The 18892-nt window shown below is 35.7% G+C and overlaps 3 protein-coding genes across 5 annotated transcripts in view; 2 read left to right on the forward strand and 1 right to left on the reverse strand.

The window, feature by feature from the left end:
• Positions 1–12364, forward strand: part of Sarm (sterile alpha and armadillo motif) — a 112150-nt gene extending 99786 nt beyond the window's left edge. For 2 of the 3 annotated variants that reach the window (XM_077436799.1, XM_077436801.1), the window contains exons 5-12: positions 838–992; positions 7242–7478; positions 7561–8888; positions 8975–9210; positions 9289–9578; positions 9703–9869; positions 10400–10627; positions 10709–12364. In XM_077436799.1, the coding sequence (XP_077292925.1) occupies positions 838–992; positions 7242–7478; positions 7561–8888; positions 8975–9210; positions 9289–9578; positions 9703–9869; positions 10400–10589 (2603 nt within the window). In that variant the 3' untranslated portion in view covers positions 10590–10627; positions 10709–12364. The remainder of the gene's footprint in view (positions 1–837; positions 993–7241; positions 7479–7560; positions 8889–8974; positions 9211–9288; positions 9579–9702; positions 9870–10399; positions 10628–10708) is intronic. The other variant, XM_077436800.1, reaches the window with a different exon arrangement.
• On the reverse strand, positions 11881–14215 carry LOC143915974 (dnaJ homolog subfamily C member 24-like). Its single transcript, XM_077436802.1, has 2 exons — positions 14098–14215; positions 11881–12806 (listed from the first exon to the last, which is right to left on the reverse strand). Exon 2 carries the CDS (start codon positions 12790–12792, stop codon positions 12382–12384), a length of 411 nt encoding a protein of 136 aa, XP_077292928.1. The 5' UTR covers positions 12793–12806; positions 14098–14215; the 3' UTR covers positions 11881–12381.
• A 682-nt stretch (positions 14216–14897) lies between these two features.
• On the forward strand, positions 14898–17322 carry LOC143915571 (uncharacterized). Its single transcript, XM_077436270.1, has 3 exons — positions 14898–15077; positions 15156–15470; positions 15546–17322. Exons 1-3 carry the CDS (start codon positions 14970–14972, stop codon positions 16188–16190), a joined length of 1068 nt encoding a protein of 355 aa, XP_077292396.1. The 5' UTR covers positions 14898–14969; the 3' UTR covers positions 16191–17322.
• Positions 17323–18892: the final 1570 nt, after the last annotated feature.

Genomic DNA, 18892 nt, shown 5'->3' on the forward strand with positions numbered 1-18892 from the left:
CTCTAATGCTTACATGTGTTGATTGTCTTATATCATGACGGTGTTAAATCGCACCATAAAAAGGACTGTTTTATTCATAAGTGTACTCAATATATTACATATTCACAATCATTGGTCTCTAATACAGTTTTAATGTATACGTATTTGCTTCCTATACATTTAAAAATTTTGTGGTTAAAAACAATGGATAAATATTTGTATATAAAATACGTATATCAACTAACAAAAATTGAATTATAGAAATTCAAAATCATCATTGCATTTCATCTGTGATCCTTCTTTGTCGGAATTGGAAGCTGTTGACAGAAATTTTTAATTTTTTTCTAAATGAACAGTTGATCATTTACACTTCCAACTTTTTATTTTGTAAATTACATTTATAAAAAATCTTATTTTTTTTTATCTATTATATAATACATACATATGTAGTATCAATAGAAGTTTTGTAATCATGAGAAAATCCGATTTGAATCGTTTTCATTTTTTCATTGTTGAGAAGAAATTGATATCTCCAGATCATAGTCCTTTCTTACTCTGCAGTACGTCTTCTATAGACTGCAATAAAGCATTATATATTGATTTAGTTCATAATATGATCAAATATCAAAAATAATATATGTATATTCAAACGAGGTAGCCCTATCTATCGTTCAACGAATTTCCTTATAGAATGATCTCAGTTTGAGAAGCATCGTTCCACCATCATTAAATTATGAATAAGACCACCGAGTCATTCGCTACATATCAGTTTGATAGTTAACATCTTGTCGCAACTACAGTGCGACGATCTACGCAAGCCTAGACGCTAGTAAAAACTTTGCTTTGTTGTCGTCCCAGGTTCCATGGATACGATGAAGTTCGAGCAGAAACGCATGACGTCGGCCTCCTCAAAAGTCGTCACGGAAGGTTTCAGCAGCTCCACGAGCGAGGAGCAGAGAAGACGCGAACGAGCACTGGAGACCAGAGCAGCCGAAAGGAGCGCTTTCAAACAGGTACCACTTACAATAGATAACCTGACGATGTCAACACGCACCAAACCACCTGAATTATACTTAAATTCCTATCAGCAATCTTGCTGAAATTTATCCGGCGATTCGTTCAAGACACCGACTATATTCCACCTATAAAATAATTCACTCTGAAGCTTTGTAATTGAATTTCATTCACAAATTCTTCCGACTGCTACTTTTAATGCTGCGAATTTTCGAACGAGTATTTAATTATGACCAACGCTTTGATTGATCGTCCGATTCAACAACCCAGACATTATTAATACGTACATATGTAATAAAAATCAGTATGATTTAATTCATTCTTAGGCAATTTTACTGTGTCTACAGCACCTGGTTGTATTCTGATTATATGTATGTATGTACCTATGTACAATGGGTCGACTAAAGCAGGCCATTCACGGAACAATTTAGCATTCATCAGTGGCTCGCTATGTCACTTTCTATAGCGAGCTATTTTATCAAATAACAAATACCTTACTTCATTTCTAAGAATCATTTTGTCAGAACAACGTATTCTTTTATCTACTGGAATTTAGGATCATATTGCACAATGCTTTTGATCTAATGTTTTTTATTTAAAAAATATATACATATATTTACTCAGATGACATTACGGGTTGCCCCTGAGCGACACCTATTGTATTGTAGCGTGGACGCGTAGAGGGGTTTTCGAGATCTAATTGAAAGATGCTGGTAGAGGTAGTTTATTGTTCTTGATCCGTCGGCCTGCCAGCTACGAATGAAGCACGAACCAAAACCGCCTAATATTTATACCTATCGGGTACTCTCCGCACAGAGAGAGCATTGGATCGCGAGACCTTATTAGCTGTTGTATACAGCTTAGGTGATCAGCGTAAAATATATATTAGATAAACCAGTATAATCTCAATTTATTCCCGCATGGTTAGTATTAACGCAAACACCAAGCTATGTACATGCATATACTGCTGACTATAATTGACGACAGCGTACTGTCTGATGTACAAAAGTCGACAAGTCGCAAAACGTCTAGGAGGAAAATCGAGGGATAAATTTTAACGTCAATAGGCTACATTATTGTGGATGAGTCGATTATTTCGCAGTGTTAAAGAGAGCTGCGAAATTCGTACCTAACACCTAGGAAATAATCGATACAGTGGTCGTTCGACTCTACCCATTTTCGCTACTTTTCGTTGTGTGGTGTCGGAGTGTTTTGGCACGCACCTCATTATTATTACTTGGCGTTAATTTAATTTCACACTGGATAATTATGGTCTTTGTATAATATATACATACACATTGTATGTTGATGATAATGCCCTGCCCATGTCTATTCATTCACGCACAATGACACGACCTTCCACTGTGGCTGTATGTATACATACATACATGCATACGTACATTATATAGGTATAATATAATGAAGCCCGGCATTTCGATCTGAGTGATTTTGTGATTGGAAATGCCATGAACATTGAGCTGTGTTTAGTTCCGCTTTGTGGTGTTTGAAAAGTCGTTTGTTTGTTTTCGCTATGAATCTTTGATATTGTGTACTGAGAAGCTCCTACTCATTATAGAATGTTGTTTGTTTAATACGTTGGGTCTGGTGTTTCTTGTCTGATCTCACATCTAAGTGTTGCATTTTTTAAACTTCGATGTTTATTTGTGATGTTACGGTCAAGGTGCATATATGTACCTGCGTACATACGTATGTAATATGTAGATTGTTTTTGCAGCTCATGCACTCTGAATTAACACTACGGCGATCAAATTAGCACTTTTAGTTGGATTGTTAACAGTGTGCTAGTTTTTGTCATAAAAAAGTCGGCTTTGATATTTTTTAAAGGAGAATATTATTTTAAAAAATGGGTACTACTATTTTTTAATATCTGAAAGAATCCATACATATAATATGTTACATTCCAAGTGGATATGTCGTTCGTTCAAAAAGCAACCTGGCTAGTTATAGTGTACATAAAAGAACACATTGACAAACGAACTAGTTTGTTCATTAACTATTAGGCATTAGGTTTTAGTTTTAAATCGTTTATCCCATTCTTAATGCATGTATGCTTACTCTGAATTGCAATATTTTAAAAATTAGCCTAAGCGGGAATTATAGCCACGTAGTAATGTGGTTTCCATAGGATTTTTCTTTTAAATACTTTTGACATCTCAAAGGCTTCGATAGCTAAAAGTTTCATGCGACACCTGTTGAGTTTGAAGGGTTCCCGGAAGAATGCACTGAATTCTGGCGCAGTTTCGAGAAATTCCTCAAAAAATGGTTAGCCCTCAGATAACATACAAATACTCCATGACGCTTTTTTGTGGAATTATATTGCGTTAGTTCTTCTTGAGCATCTTTGAAAAATGTCTTTGTTTGAAGATAGTTTTTGAAGATAGTTTGAATCTATCCAAAAGCTATCTTCAAAGCAGTTTGAAGATAGCTTTTGACTGTTGGTACTTAAACTAAAACCAATAGTTAGTGTATGAACAAACTAGCATGATAATGAACGAACAGGAGTGAACACTTAAACTACATATGTATAACATATATAATCTTCGTTTATATAAGTAAAAACTTCCTTACACCTAGTAGTTTGATTCATGCGCCTCAGCGTGTTACGAAACGTTGCACATTTACTTCTCTTTCTCGTTTAGTTCTTCTCCCCCTCCCTGATAATTATTTATTTTGCCTGGTATCTAAGTTATAAACTCTCCCAGCATATCTACATACTTCCCTGATTATAAATTTCCGAATGACAGTTAGTATATATTACATTCCTCTTCTTTTATTTGTTTATTTTACCTAGATAATATATAAAAATGCAATTTTTTCATTGGAAAAGTGACATTCTATGTTTGTATACGTAATTTTTAAATACAAAGCAATTTTCTTTGTCAAGTATATAATGCATATTGCGTGTTACGCTTTTAGCGCACTAATCGACTTTTCAGCTGTCGTGCTCTGCTCGCTCGATTAGTTCTGATAACAGTACACATCCAATTTAGTTATAAAACAGAACGATCGTTTAAGATTTCTTCCAACTGAGCATCTATGTAGCATTCCATTAGTTCCACCACTCGAAACTGCGTATTAATTTTTAAGCACGAAAATGTCATTAGCACATACATACATAGCAGAATACTCAAGTATGTATGTATATGTTTTCTATGCTGTAAAGATTTCTCGGAATTCACTATCGCCGATGGTACTCCACATGCTTTGGCGTCGTCTGGGCAGGGTGGTGGGTGGTTTGAAGGGTGGGCTCGAGGTCAATCCTCCAATAAAACAGTAGCTCCCTTTGGGTCAGGGGGTGGGTGGTTGCTACCCTGAACCACTTCAGTTGCGCGCTCCCGCCGCTCTGGCTAGGTCGTCGTCAGACCTGACGGCTCCATCGGCAGCCTGGCCAGGATGTGTGAGACACACCACCGTCTCCAGGCAGTATCGATCCTGGCCAGAGGAAGGCCCTGGCTCCGACGAGGATAGACCGGTTATGTCTGCTGTCTTCGTGTCGTCTACCAGGGTGTTGCGCACATCCACGGCTATGTTCCGCTCGTTCAGGAACGCCTCGTTTCCACCTCTCAGCTCTCCGGTAATCAACTGCCAAACTTTTCTTTGATTACAAACCTGATTTGATGTGTATTTTCGTAGTTTTTTTTGTTATTTTAGCGCACACTCTAGATTGTCGTTACGTAACGTCAAACTTGTGCTTTTGCTAGGCAACGTTCTTATTAGGTTTTTATATGTTTTCATTTGTTGGGTTTATCGATCGACTTATGTATGTATGTATTTGTATTTAACAAAGGTCGTTGTTATTTCAAGCGTTCAAACTATGGAGTATTTTGTGATATATTCCATTTAATTAATATCTTTGTGGAATCATTTGATTGCTTGCTATAGTGATTTTCATTTTTCTAGCTACATGCATTTCGTCTAAATTTTCTTTGAACATTTTAAGTAAACAACAATGATATTTTTAAACCGACAAAATTCACTTTGAAGCTAAATTAGACTACGTATTAAAGAAAAATCATAAAATAAAGCATGTAGAATAAAACAACAGAAATAATATTAGGTACATATTATATGTATGTACTTTGTCTAGCATTTTGGCATGTCCGGAACGCTGTATTATCGGCATAACGAAGAACGATTGGAAACGGAATCTATGGATGAGAAGTGTGACAAGGGTAGTTGCTATAGTGGATAGGGTGAAGAGATTGAAATGGCAATGGGCAGGTCGCGTGATCAGAAGAAAGGTGGACAAAATAAGTGCTGGAATGGTACCCGAGAGAATGTAAAAGGGTGAAATGAAGATGATTAGAAAAATGTGTGGGGTGCGATGGATAAGAGTTGCTCAAAATAAAGACGAATGAAAGCACATTGGAGAGAACTTCATCCATCAGTGGATGGTGAATTACTGTAAGTGATTATATAATGTGTGCAATATGTAGTTTGGATGCTTTATGCATAACCTCGATTAGTTATAAGTATGTACATGCATACGTTCATTACTTTTTACTTTATCTATGCATGTAGTAATAGTATCATGCGAAAATTCAAACTTGAGATTTTGACTGATTCCGACTCAGATTCGATCACTGATCACGTTTTCATGAATTAGAACTTTTGTCTTGTGTAAGTTTGCTCGAAAGTTTGTATATCGAAAATGCTCTCATAGTCGGAATGTGTAAGTTTAGTATGTTATTATCAAATTTTGTTTTTTATTCTTGAAATACATAAATATATATGTACATAGATAGTCATGGGTTGGTCACATCCGATATTTTTACTCACTTTATATGACATTGTCATGATTTACTTACGTATGCACAAAGATCATTGGCTTGTATGTGCTGGGTTTATAATGTTTGTGAAGTACATATTTAACTTAAATTTTTGCAAACTGTAAACAAAGATAAATCCACAAATTGGATAGGTTGAAGAATTTTAGTATGGGAGTTGCCAGTAACAGCAATTTTGCTTAAGTTTTTATAGTAAACGCTTTTCCCGCGTATTTTTCGTTCTCCCGAGCTTATGGATGCGGCATTAGATGTTTCGCCCCAAGGTCACACCTTTGGCGTTGTTTGACGTTAAAAGCGAACTTCGAGGTCAGAACCGTTCGCGAGGTTACTATTCCGGCGTGGAAAACAGCCAAAAGCTTCTTAGCGAGTTCTGTTTTGCTCTGCGTGCGCCTACACCCACGCACGTGCTCTCTCTCCTACCCAACGAAGCATACTTCTGGCGAAATAACCCAATAACGTCTGAAATAGTCGCGGGTGTGCGCTTCGGTCGGCAACACTCCGGACACGAAACTCCAATCAAAGTCACTCACTGTTTGTTTGACATTTAAATAACGTATTACCGATTTAGCCGGGCTAATGTCCGGTGGGAATGCGCCCTGGCCAGTGCGCCGCGGCGCCCTTCGTCTCGCCTGTGGACCTCCCAGTAGTCCATCTTCCTTTGAACCACGAACTCCTCGTTCACCAATAGTCGAAACTCCGGGATCCGCTGCTCCTTTTCGTTCTCCCATAGTCGAAACTCCAGGATCCACTGCGCCTTTTCGTTCTCCCATAGTCGAAACTCCAGGATCTGCTGTGCCTCTTCGTTTCCCTATAGTCGAAACTCCGGGATCCACTGTACCTCCTCGTATCCCTTTGGAAAGTCCAAGGGTTACGTTCACCGAGATGCCCTACAGTCCTAGGATACGTTGCGTGCCCGTCGAGCTGATCGTCGAAGAGGACGACTCCGACGATCGCAGTTGTACATCATCAGTGAGTTGGCCTTAGGATGGATTATTTTTAAGCGCGTTTTTATTTGTGTGTGTGTGTATCTAGGGAATTCGCGTTTTTTATTGTGCGGGTTTTTCCGTAATATTTTCCATTCCTCGTATCATTTTTTTTTGCGTTTATCAAAATGCTGCTACATATAAAGTCTGGCGTGATTCCAGAATTGTTTTTGAGATGCCGATTATGCCACATGCTCTCCTCTTCCACCTGACAGTAACATTTTCCATTAAAAATTTACGTTAGAGTTTAATTACGATTGGTTAAAAAAATATCTTAGCCCGACTACATACGCTCAGAGTGACGAACTACAATCAGCAATATTTGCTTCATATTGAAACTTCAATGGTGTTGAAAATGATGATCGGTGGTTTTTTTTTTAGATAAAATAAGTATTTTGTTGAATAAACTACATATGTATGTATGTAATTTTCATTAGTTCCATGTACTTTGTTGCAGGCACAACATTCAGTATTGGCCGAAGAAGTTAGCCAACAAGAAGCGTCAAGTTTGAAAATGCAAACAGATTCTTACAGCAGTGAACAAAAGGCAAGCTCAATAGCCCAACAACAAGCTCGACAAACAGTTACATCTAGCGGCATGTTTACACAAGGAAAACAATTCGCAAAGTCAAATATGACCATTACGCAAGGAATGAGCACGAGTTCTTCGAGCCACGTTTCGTCAACTTCACAGGTATTTAAACATAGACATTTCTATTTAATGAATAAACAAATGGAACGTGCACCCTAATAATTTGGTTTTTTTTTAATGATAGGTGAATCAATTGATGAATGGATCTGTAAAGACGATGGAAGATGACCTATCAAATATTACTTTCGATGATCTTGATAGTCTCAACGCCAATTCTAGTAAGGTGGACGTCGAAAAAGCCATCACCAAATACAGTTCAAGCCTTGATGCATTTATAAAACGCTTAAAACAATCTCAAGTCAACGAAATAAATCTGAGAAAAGCCTTTTCCGATCTTGATAAGCTGAACCAAATTATTCGTAGAGCTTGGGCCGTTCCGACGTACGGACACCAGTTGGGATATTCTCTCTGCAATGCTCTGAAAAATTCAGGCGGCTTAGATTTGTTGATGGCGAATTGCGACGGAAACAATAGTGACCTTCAGTTTGCTTCAGCTCAACTTTTAGAACAGTGTCTAACTACTGAAAATAGAGCTCACGTCGTAGATAACGGCTTGGAAAAAGTAGTAAAAGTAGCATGTGTGTGTACAAAGAATGTCAATTCCGTCGATCATGCGAGAGTTGGTACCGGAATCCTCGAACATCTCTTCAAACACAGCGAAGTCACCTGTAGCGATGTGATCAGACTCGGTGGTTTAGATGCAGTACTCTTCGAATGTAGGAAAAACGACGTTGAAACTTTGCGCCATTGTGCTGGAGCACTCGCCAATTTATCTCTATATGGTGGAGCCGAGAATCAAGAAGCCATGATCAAACGCAAAGTTCCCATGTGGCTGTTCCCATTAGCCTTCCACAATGACGACAACATCAAATACTATGCCTGTTTAGCCATAGCCGTTTTGGTAGCTAATACTGAAATAGAAGCAGCTGTCTTGAAATCTGGAACCTTGGACTTGGTAGAGCCTTTTGTCACTTCTCACAATCCATCAGAGTTCGCCAGGTCTAATCATGCTCACGCTCACGGACAGAGCAAAAATTGGCTGCAAAAGTTAGTACCAGTTTTGAGCTCAAAGCGCGAGGAAGCTAGAAATTTGGCTGCTTTTCACTTTTGCATGGAAGCTGGAATTAAACATAGTCAAGGCAAAACTGAAATATTTAGAGAGATCGGTGCCATAGAACCGTTGAAAAAGGTAGCTAGTTGTCCTAATGCGGTAGCTTCGAAGTATGCCGCTCAAGCCCTCCGGCTCATCGGAGAAGAGTTGCCTCACAAGTTGTCGCAACAAGTTCCTTTGTGGTCCATCGAGGATGTGAAAGAATGGGTGAAACAAATAGGATTCGCCGAGTGTGCAAATAATTTTGTAGATAGCAAAGTCGACGGTGATTTACTCTTACAATTGAACGAAGAAAATTTGATAACAGACATCGGTTTGATGAATGGAATTCGGAGACGTAGGTAAGCAAGCAAAATAAAACAATGCAAAAAATACTATAAAAGCTATTATTTAAGATACATATTCATATTAAACTTTTTGCAAACAGGTTCACTAGAGAATTACAAAATCTGAAGAAAATAGCCGATTACAGTTCAAGAGATGCTAATAGCCTAAACACATTCCTACAAAACATCGGCGCCGAATACTGCATATACACCTATTCAATGCTGAATGCCGGAGTAGATAAGGATTCCATCCACAGTCTCAGCGATGAACAATTGGAGAACGAATGCGGAATTGTTAATAGTATTCATAGACTGCGCATTTTGAGTTCCATCAAAAGTAAGTCGACTTTGAATCAATTGAAGTGTGTAATGTGTCGATGAATCGGTTGTTATTATTATTGTTGTTTTTCAATAGATCTCGAAAGTACTTTGTCGAGTATGAGCGAGGCAAATTTGGATAAGTCGTTGGACGTATTTGTGAGTTACCGTCGTTCGAATGGATCTCAATTGGCTAGTTTGTTGAAAGTCCACTTGCAACTGCGAGGATTTTCAGTCTTTATCGACGTAGAACGATTGGAAGCTGGCAAATTCGACAACAACCTTCTTCAAAGTATTCGACAGGCTAAGCACTTTTTGCTTGTATTAACACCAAAAGCACTGGACAGATGCATGCAGGACGGCGAATGTAAAGATTGGGTTCACCGAGTAAGTATTATACATATGTATATATATATATATATATATATATATGATTTGCATTCGTATTTACATATGTATGTTTAAGAATTCAATTAAAATTAAAATTAAACATATTTTGTTTGAATCATAGGAAATTGTGGCAGCTTTGCAATCTCAATGCAACATAATTCCGATCATTGATAATTTCCAATGGCCCGAACCCGATCAACTACCGGAAGACATGAGGCAAGTGTGTCATTTCAACGGTGTCCGATGGATTCATGACTATCAAGATGCATGCGTGGACAAATTAGAAAGGTAAATATTGAAGAACTTAAAAGCTTTTTTTTTAATAATCTAATATATAATTTCAAAAGAGACTTTGTATGTTTGTTTGGTTCATAAAATCTGTGTCGTCATCGAACAAATGAATATTCAAATAAATTTAAATAAAACTATTCAAATAAATTTAATAAAATGTTTACTCTTAGATTAGTCATGTTTAAGCGGTTTATATTACAAATACCGAGCGTAGCCGGGTAAAACCACTGGGGACGCGACAATTGGTTCAATTCCAAAAGGTTCAACGACACAGTGTACCCGACAATTGGTGCACTGACAAAATGTCCACGGAAATAACGTTCAAGCGAAAAAATGTTCAAAAGTCCTAAATTTCCTTATTTTAATGGAAAAAGTAACTTTTTAAAAAGAACATTTTGTCGTGGGTACATTCTGTCAGTGCACTAATTGTCGGGTACATTGTGTCATTGAACCTTTTGGAAGTGAACCAATTGTCGTGTAACCAAAACCATTAGTGCTTAATAATAATAAAATTATTTTGAAATTAGGTTCATGCGAGGTGAATTACGAAATGATCCGAGTATGGGACGTGTAGGCTTGTCTGGAAAAGATGGAGGAACTAACGCTCCTCCAACTCCAGCTCCACTTGTACGTGGACCACCTACTTATCAGCGCATGCACTCTTCCGATAGCAGTAAAGGTAGCGATAAAGATCAAACAAATGGTACCCGCGACTGACTAGATGGACCCCGATCCCCGTCAGCCATACTCCCAAGGTATAAACAGTTATATCATTTTATAGATTTTACGTATGGTTTATATTATCGATTTTCATTTTTGTGTGTTTATTTTTATAGGCTGCGAAAATCGTCGAGTCCGTCGAATTGGTGGTCGAAAGGTAGTGGTGTGCCTCCTCCGAGATTGCCGCGAGCTCCTCGTCCCACACCTCGTGCACGCTCTCTGGATCGTCCTCGTTTGTCACCGTTTACTTCGAGATCCGCTATGCCAATCCTAGGGCCGCCCACCCTCCACACGCCGCCGCACAGTGCTAATATTAGTGATAATACAGAAAAGACTGTTGATAGTATGTTTAAGGAACTGCCACGCTTATCGCCTAATCAGCCCAAAGCACGTAGCTATGATGATTTACTAGATAAATCAGATAAGTCTGCGATGTCGAGTAGTGAAAATTTAGAGCCGTCCAGTGATTGTTCGCCAGAACGCGACCCGTGTCCAGCCATGGGGCATCTGACGCAGAGTTGTGAAGACGTTCTGGACTGTTTAGAAGAAGAAGAACCGTCCGAGTTGACAGAGACGCCCCGTCGCGCTCAGAGTTGCGAAGGACTACTCCAGGGTCCTCCCAGTCCACACCAAGTTTCTATGCTCTCTCTTCCCCTGCCTCTCGACAACACAAATGGAGGGAAAAGGAAGAAAAATTTCATGGACAAATGCGTCAATAAAGTCCGGTCGCTAGTTTTGCGGAAGTGATCCACAAGCCTTTTCAGTCAACCGATTGCTATTCGTTTTAGTATGGTAGTTGGTCGATAAATTTTATTATGTTAATATGTATTTATATAATTTTTATGTAAAAAAAAGATACAAAAAATGTTTATTGCAGTGACTGGTAGGAGTGAGTCAATATTTTTTGAAAATTTGTATTGTATGCGGTTGAAAGTATTTTATAAATACAATCGCCGCATGATTTAAATTGAACTGAATTTAACATACCAAATTTTCTGGATCAACGAAGTAAACTTTCTCAAAAAATTTCGAATTTTTATAGTCTTACGTTTGCTATTGCCAATCTTCTCGAATTCTTCGAATACACCTCGCTCTTGAACGAGTAGTGAATACTCGAATTTTTAATCGAATACACGTGCACAACTTGAAAGTATGTAAAAATAATATTTATTTTGCATGAATTTGTATACCCACTATGACACGTGCACTTTTATTATTTAAATAATATTGTAGCGCATTTAAATTTATACGCAGATATTCTTGAATATAAATTATTATTTATTTTTTTCGACAATTTTTTTTATATACAAAATATACATAGACGAGTGAACGTTTTTCACAAAATTGTACCAAAATACATATTTATTTAATTGTATAAATATATTTTTATTCCAAACCGTATGTGAAACGAGTATAGAGTAGGAAAAAAAACAGAGTGACTTGTAAACATGTCAAGCATGCTATGCACTCATAATGTATAAAAATCATGACCCTTTTAAGCATGTATGTATAATGTTTCTATGTATATGCACAGCTTTTTTTGCAACTCATAGAGAGTAAGTTTAAATACGATGCCTTATCGACGACTTCAGCTGCTAATTTTACAAAATGTATTTTAGAGATACTTTTCATTGTTAGACTTTAGAATTAAGAACTATTTTATTTGTAAATTATTAATAATATTCAATAATATATTCTTTCACACAAATTAACAAAGTCAATATTTTCACAAAGAATATGGGGAAAAATAAAATAACTATTATAAAAAGACGCAAAATATTCGTTTCATTTATACTTTAATCAACAAACAAAAGGAACAATCATTGCATTCTAGTAAGTATTCCGGAGGTGAGAGTTCATCTTTGTGTATGTTATAAACACTCCCACATCGACAAGGATAAAAATATATATTGCACTCTTTGTCATATTCTAGGTCTCTTACTTCTACAGTAGAATAAATTAGAGGATTACTAATAGACTCCAGGTGTTTTAGTTCTGCGTCATATTTGAGACGAGTGTCCGGTTCTCGTAAAACATTCCATGCTTGGTTTATGAGAACGAACTTTTCACGATCTTGTTCATTACTTATTATGGCCTTGTCGGGATGATATTTTAGAGCTAATTCTTGATAGCGTTTTTTAATCTCTTCAAAGGAACTGCCATCAGAACATCCCAGAATTGAATAATGTGTATCCATCATTGATCAAAATTTTGCTGAAATTGATAAAAACAAGTGAAATAAAGTTACGATTTGATCAAAATGGTAAGTATATGGAGTTCAAAATAAAATTGATTACTGATACAATCTAAATAGTTTGATATAAATCAAATCGACAGTTATCTCGATTTTTAAAGCAATTATTAAGCAATACAAAGAAATTAAAGTCTAATTAAACAATCGTATATTTATATACAATTATAAGCCTTAGACAATAAATCATCATAATAAATGCCAAACGATAATAAAAGGCCAGTTTTATAATCCATGGATGATGTCAATATCTACTTTAAAGAAAACTTGATAGCGGGAAACTAATTCATGGTACATAATAACATGGCTCGATGATATTTTTAGTGAAAATCACAACATTGAAAACATTAATTAACAATTAAACATTGAGCATTGAAAACATTAATCTGCAGCCAACCATTAATGTATGTAATAGTGTATTAAGCGGCCCGCAAAAAAATATATCATAAGAAATATAATTTCTTTTAAAAATGGTTCATCGGAAAGGTATTAAATCTTTATACCTTTTATTGTTTTGAGGTTAGGTCGGGTTAGGGCAAATCATTCTAATATTAGGAGTAGTAAAAAGTAATGTCGTTTAATCAAATGAACCTTAAAACTATTGTTTTGAAATTTTTATTGATTTTCATTTGCAAAAAATAATCTCCCATTTTTTCGACAGCCTTCTGTTCTATTGGGTAAATCTAAAATTCCTTTCTTAAAAAACTCCAGTTTTGGAATTTAAAAATTTTTGGCTTTCAGGGCAGCTTCATCCACTGTTTGGGGTCGTCCGCTTTGAGGCTCATCTTCCAAATTTAAATCCGGTGATTAAATTTCTTAAACCATCTCTGACATTTAAAACGACTCCATAAATCCTTATTGTATTTTATTATAATTTTTTTTATTTCTCCTATTCTTTATGTCAAATGGTTTTTTTTATTTTGTCCGTATAAATAAATAATCGTCGCAAATGTTTTTCGTGGCGACAACTGCATTGTTCTTATCGTGTAATTGAAAAAAGTATGCAGCTGCGTAAATTTTCTTCTGAAGGACAAATTTCGACCATTATGGTTAGGTTGAATGAAAAGAGTTTTTTTTACAATAAACACAGATCGAGTTGTCTCCACAACACGAGAAAAATTCTGAACCAAAATTCTTTAAGACGTCTGAACCAGTCAAGGACCGAAAACAAGTGATCTCTCGACTAAAACGACATGACTTACTACTCCTAATATAATAATATACAAAATGTAAGAAAATAAAGAAGAAACTTACATTTGTGATAATAATTGATTAATTATTTACACATTTTACGATTAACCTAAATCATAACCAACTCGCACTACCAATGTGTATTCATTGTGACGTTTCTATTTGAGACCTAGCACTTTAAATAATGACCATACTTCAAATGAAATCGTTTATTATATTTTATTTATTTAAAGTATGTAACCTGCCTATTATTTTAAAGAAAAGAAGAGGGCGAATGGTGCCTTGGAAGAAAGAGGTTCACTTGGTTCCAGAACATCAGAACATGGATGGGAATCGGATTCGAAAAATTGTTTCGGCTTACCTAATTCAAAAAAGAGTTCACTCAAGCTGTTAATGTCTGCCCGTGGTAATCGCCTGCGTCCAAACATGGATAATGCACAGCAAAAAAAATTATTTCAAGTACCAATTAACGAAAGGTCTGCAAGAGAATTGATTCGGTGATTATTCCGCAAAAAGCGATCTCGCGCACGTCACTTAAATCATGATCATGGAACATCTATCACCCAAAAACTCCATCAATCACTCCACTATACAAAATATTGTACTAACGAGAGTTCGAGTGCCAGGTATTCCGTGATCGAGATTTTAGTGACGTGCGCGAGATCTTTTTTTGCGGAATAATCCGTTTACAATGAGAATTAGTTGCTCAGCATCACTAAACAAAAATAAATCAAAATTTTATTCATTAATATTATATTTAGCAACAATTGAATGCTTTTATTTAATCTGCATTTTTAAATAATGAAATTGAGTGGTTTGTTAGTTTTGTGGCTTATAGCTGTGGCGCGTGTGTAATTTTGGCCAAATCTCAAGAAGAAAAAGAAGCCGTATTTTTGACATTTGTTTGGAGGCAGTTGTGTTGAGCGTTTTTCGCGATGGAGTGTAGACTCTGCCTCTGTTTTGCTCCAGTGGAGTCCTCAATGTCCATCTACGATAATTCTCATCCACTGGTGCAACGCATTTGGACCTGCTGCCAGCTGCACGTCGGTTACAGTTACTTTTATGCGTTTGCCATCTGAATCCTATGCATGTCATTTACATATTACCTTTCTCATTTTTAGGTTACGAGAGATGATCGACTGCCAGATACTGTATGTTTCTCGTGTGTCAACAATCTGGAATTCTTCAGTAATTTTCGAAATGTTTGTCTTAAAAGTGATGAAGCATTGAATCAAAGATTGGTCGAGCGTTTGGATATCAAGATGGAAAAAAGAATAATAGAAGATCTATCATCGAAGAATGAGTCGGCTGCTATTTTACCACCAAACATTTGTAATCCCCCTGTCAATAATAAAATAAATGAATGGAAATCGAATGCTATAGAAGGATGTGGTTCTAACCAGAACATCCACTCAATCGAAAATATAAATGCTCCGGTAAAGTGATTTCCCACCTCATTGTAAAAATATAATATACATTTAAAATTGTGTGACATTCGTTTTGTTTTACAGATCCGTGAAAGAAAGGTTACTTTGTGTGATTATGGAGCGGCAATGATATGTGAAATAGGAATTTCACCAGAAGAAACTAATGCCGAGTCTAAATTACGATTACACCAAAAGAAATACAAATCCGAGTTCCAAATGGATTCTACTACGATTACTTATGAACACAGTTTAAACGTTGGGCAAACTTTTATTAATTACGAGGAGTTAACAAAAGTTTTTAACGCATTCTGCAAACAATATCATCACCCATTTGTTATCAGAACACGCTCGGATAAACAAATCGTTTATAAATGTCGTCATGGTGTCAGACAATCTTCAAAAAGTCAAGGTAAACGACCAAACCAGCACTATTTTTACCAACGTTGTGGAGCCCAAATAAATCTTTACAAGGGTAAGAATAATAATTGGAAAGTAACAAAAGTGTTACTTGATCACAATCATACAGTTGGAAAAGAAGAATTTAGTTTTTATGGCAAAGGAAAAAGACTGAGTGAAATTGATTACGACACGGTAACGGGTTTATTTATATCTGGTACTCAAAATGAAATGATTGCAAAAAATTTGACTGATAAAAGTGGGAAATCTTTTACGCGGAAAGACATTCAGAATTTCCGAAGCAAATTACTCACCTTTGAATCTAGAGGCTGATAAAAATAACCCAAAATAATTGCTGTCAGGATTGAAGAGGGTTGAACATATTTAATAACGCGGGGAAGTAACTTATGTATCTCACTTTAACTTATGTTTATGAACTTTAGGCGTAATCTACTTTCTTTACAATTTTGATCTATCAGCAATGTGATATCATGATGGACTGGGTTTACGAAGGTGAGATGGTGAACTGTAGCGGTGATAGTCGTACTAACTAACTGAAGCATTTCCAAAAGATTTGAACGAATATTTTTATATTTTATTTATTTTAAGAATACTTGGGCAGCAGGCTCCAACGAGTATATGGAGTTTATCTCATCAAAAGTACTTAATATTAGCAGATACAAAATTAAATAGAACAGAAATAAAAATTACATAAACAGAATGTTTATGTAAATAAACTTAAATATTGCATGAATCTTTTGTGTTTTGAGGAGTAGATCTTCTTATTTTTATTTAATTTTAAATTACAATTCTATATATAAATAAAAATGTAACCTGTATGAATTTATGTTTAAAAAATTGTAAATATCGTATTAATATTTTAATTCTTACTTTATTTTAATTAGTTTCCTGTTTTTACTCTGCTGGTGTATTGAGTAGATTAAGTTAAGCAAAATTGTATTTTATAATACCATTGTTCGATCACAGCAATTTCGAGCGTTCTGTAGTTCACATGGATACATTAAATAAAATACAAAGTAGACCAATCAGAACTATTTTAAATGAAGTTAGGTTTAAGGCTATTGATAGTATGTTAGATGAACTGGTATGGATGAGTTCTAGAAATAGTATCGAGTATGTTGAGTTTCGTTTATAAATTAGATAATAAACTGAAATAAATAATCTGATAATTGTATTTTAAGAAATTGTGATGTTTATAACCATAATGCTGGAAATAAGATTGAATTGATTATAAATAGAGTAAGAAAGGCAAAAAGAAATGTTTTTTGAAGGGGTGTATAAATTACCTGTCAAAATGCATCCGAGGTTCTAAAACCGCTGATGCATTCTTGTGGAGTATAAAAATACATTGGGAATTTGGTTATATGTTCAATTGATTTATTAAATAGATATATAATTATTATTCTAAATTTGCTCTTAAGCTAACATACTAATAAAATAAATTTTAAAATTCTCAATTTGTTTTTATTTCTAGTCTATGCATTGAGGCTAGTGGGTCAGTAAAATATAATGCGAATAATTTTCTATCACACAGGATAATTGAAAATTTCATGACCGTTTGGTGAATTATAATTAAAATCTATGATTAATTTTTCCTAATGAAATCACATTAAATTATATATCACATCTAATTAACGGCTAGATATGATTATTATATATTTTAACTAATTATTTTAATATTAATTTAACAATTCCAGCAGCATAAGTTGGTATTTGCATTAATTCTAACTTACATAATGCTGCTTAAAAATATAACTGGGTTCAATGCTGTTGATTGACCTTGGCTGAAAATAATTTATTCCGAGTATTATCAGGAGTGCTGCTAATCAGACTTGGATGTTAGTGACTCCAAGTCGATCATTTCTTTTCAGAGTTTGCCAATTTATCCGATTTTATTGTTAAAACGGTTCTTCATCAAATTGGCAAAAACCATCCTACATGTACAAGCTTAATACTGTGGCGGCTCGCTAAATGACATGGTCGAGTTCAGTCACCTTCCTGCGAGTTGGGACCAACTCACCCGTGTTCAGAGTTGCTACCTCACTCCGCCTTCGCCTTCCATAATAAAAGCACGTGCATCAACATGCCAGTCGTCTCATTCGTTTCATCCCCTATAATACCATGGATTTCATTCAGGGGCAACCCAATAGCGGCATCATAGGAAAATATAAAATTGGGTCATCGGCTATGTCGCTTTTCCCAAAGTATAAATAAATCTCAAAGCTAATTTTTAAGGTCTGTTCATACCTATCTAGCATGACCCGTATCCTGCAAGTGCGGATAGTATTATTTGGTACATTATATGGACGTATTCATACTCCATTCGCGCATGCGCATTTATGCATTCATGCGCGTCCATATAGAATGTACTAAAGAATACTGTCCGTACTTGCAGGATTCGGGTCGTGCTGGATAGGTATGAACAGACCTTTATGCTTTCAATCCCGTTAACAATTATTTTTTAATACAGAATACACAATAAATTGGGGAAATACTATGTACAATTCCGTGACATCACTGAATACATTTCAAAGCCTCAATGGTTATTCTGTTCACTAAAAACTGATACCAATAATATTACCTAGATCGTTCCTCCCATTTTTTAATATTTTTGTAAAAACATATTTAGGTCTATTCATACCTATCCAGCACGACCCGTATCCTACAGGTATCATGCAAGTGCGGATAGTATTCTTTGGTACATTATATGGACGTATTCATACTCTATTCGCACATGCGCATTTACGCATTCATGCGCGTCCATATAGAATGCACTAAAGAATACTATCCGCACTTGCATGACACATGCAGGATACGGTTCGTGCTGGATAGGTATGAACAGACCTTTTATGGTAAAATTTTTTTTGAGAATTAATATCGACCTTGTCGATTATTTTCGTGTCACATTTTAAAATTAAAACCTCACCTTATAGTCGAGTCAATACAATAATATGCTACGGGTGTCCAAGTTTGATAATTTCAAAAATTTTCCTCTGGAAATAAATTTGAACATG

Source organism: Arctopsyche grandis, chromosome 8, assembly GCF_051622035.1.
Source record: "Arctopsyche grandis isolate Sample6627 chromosome 8, ASM5162203v2, whole genome shotgun sequence".
NCBI lineage: Eukaryota > Metazoa > Arthropoda > Insecta > Trichoptera > Hydropsychidae > Arctopsyche > Arctopsyche grandis.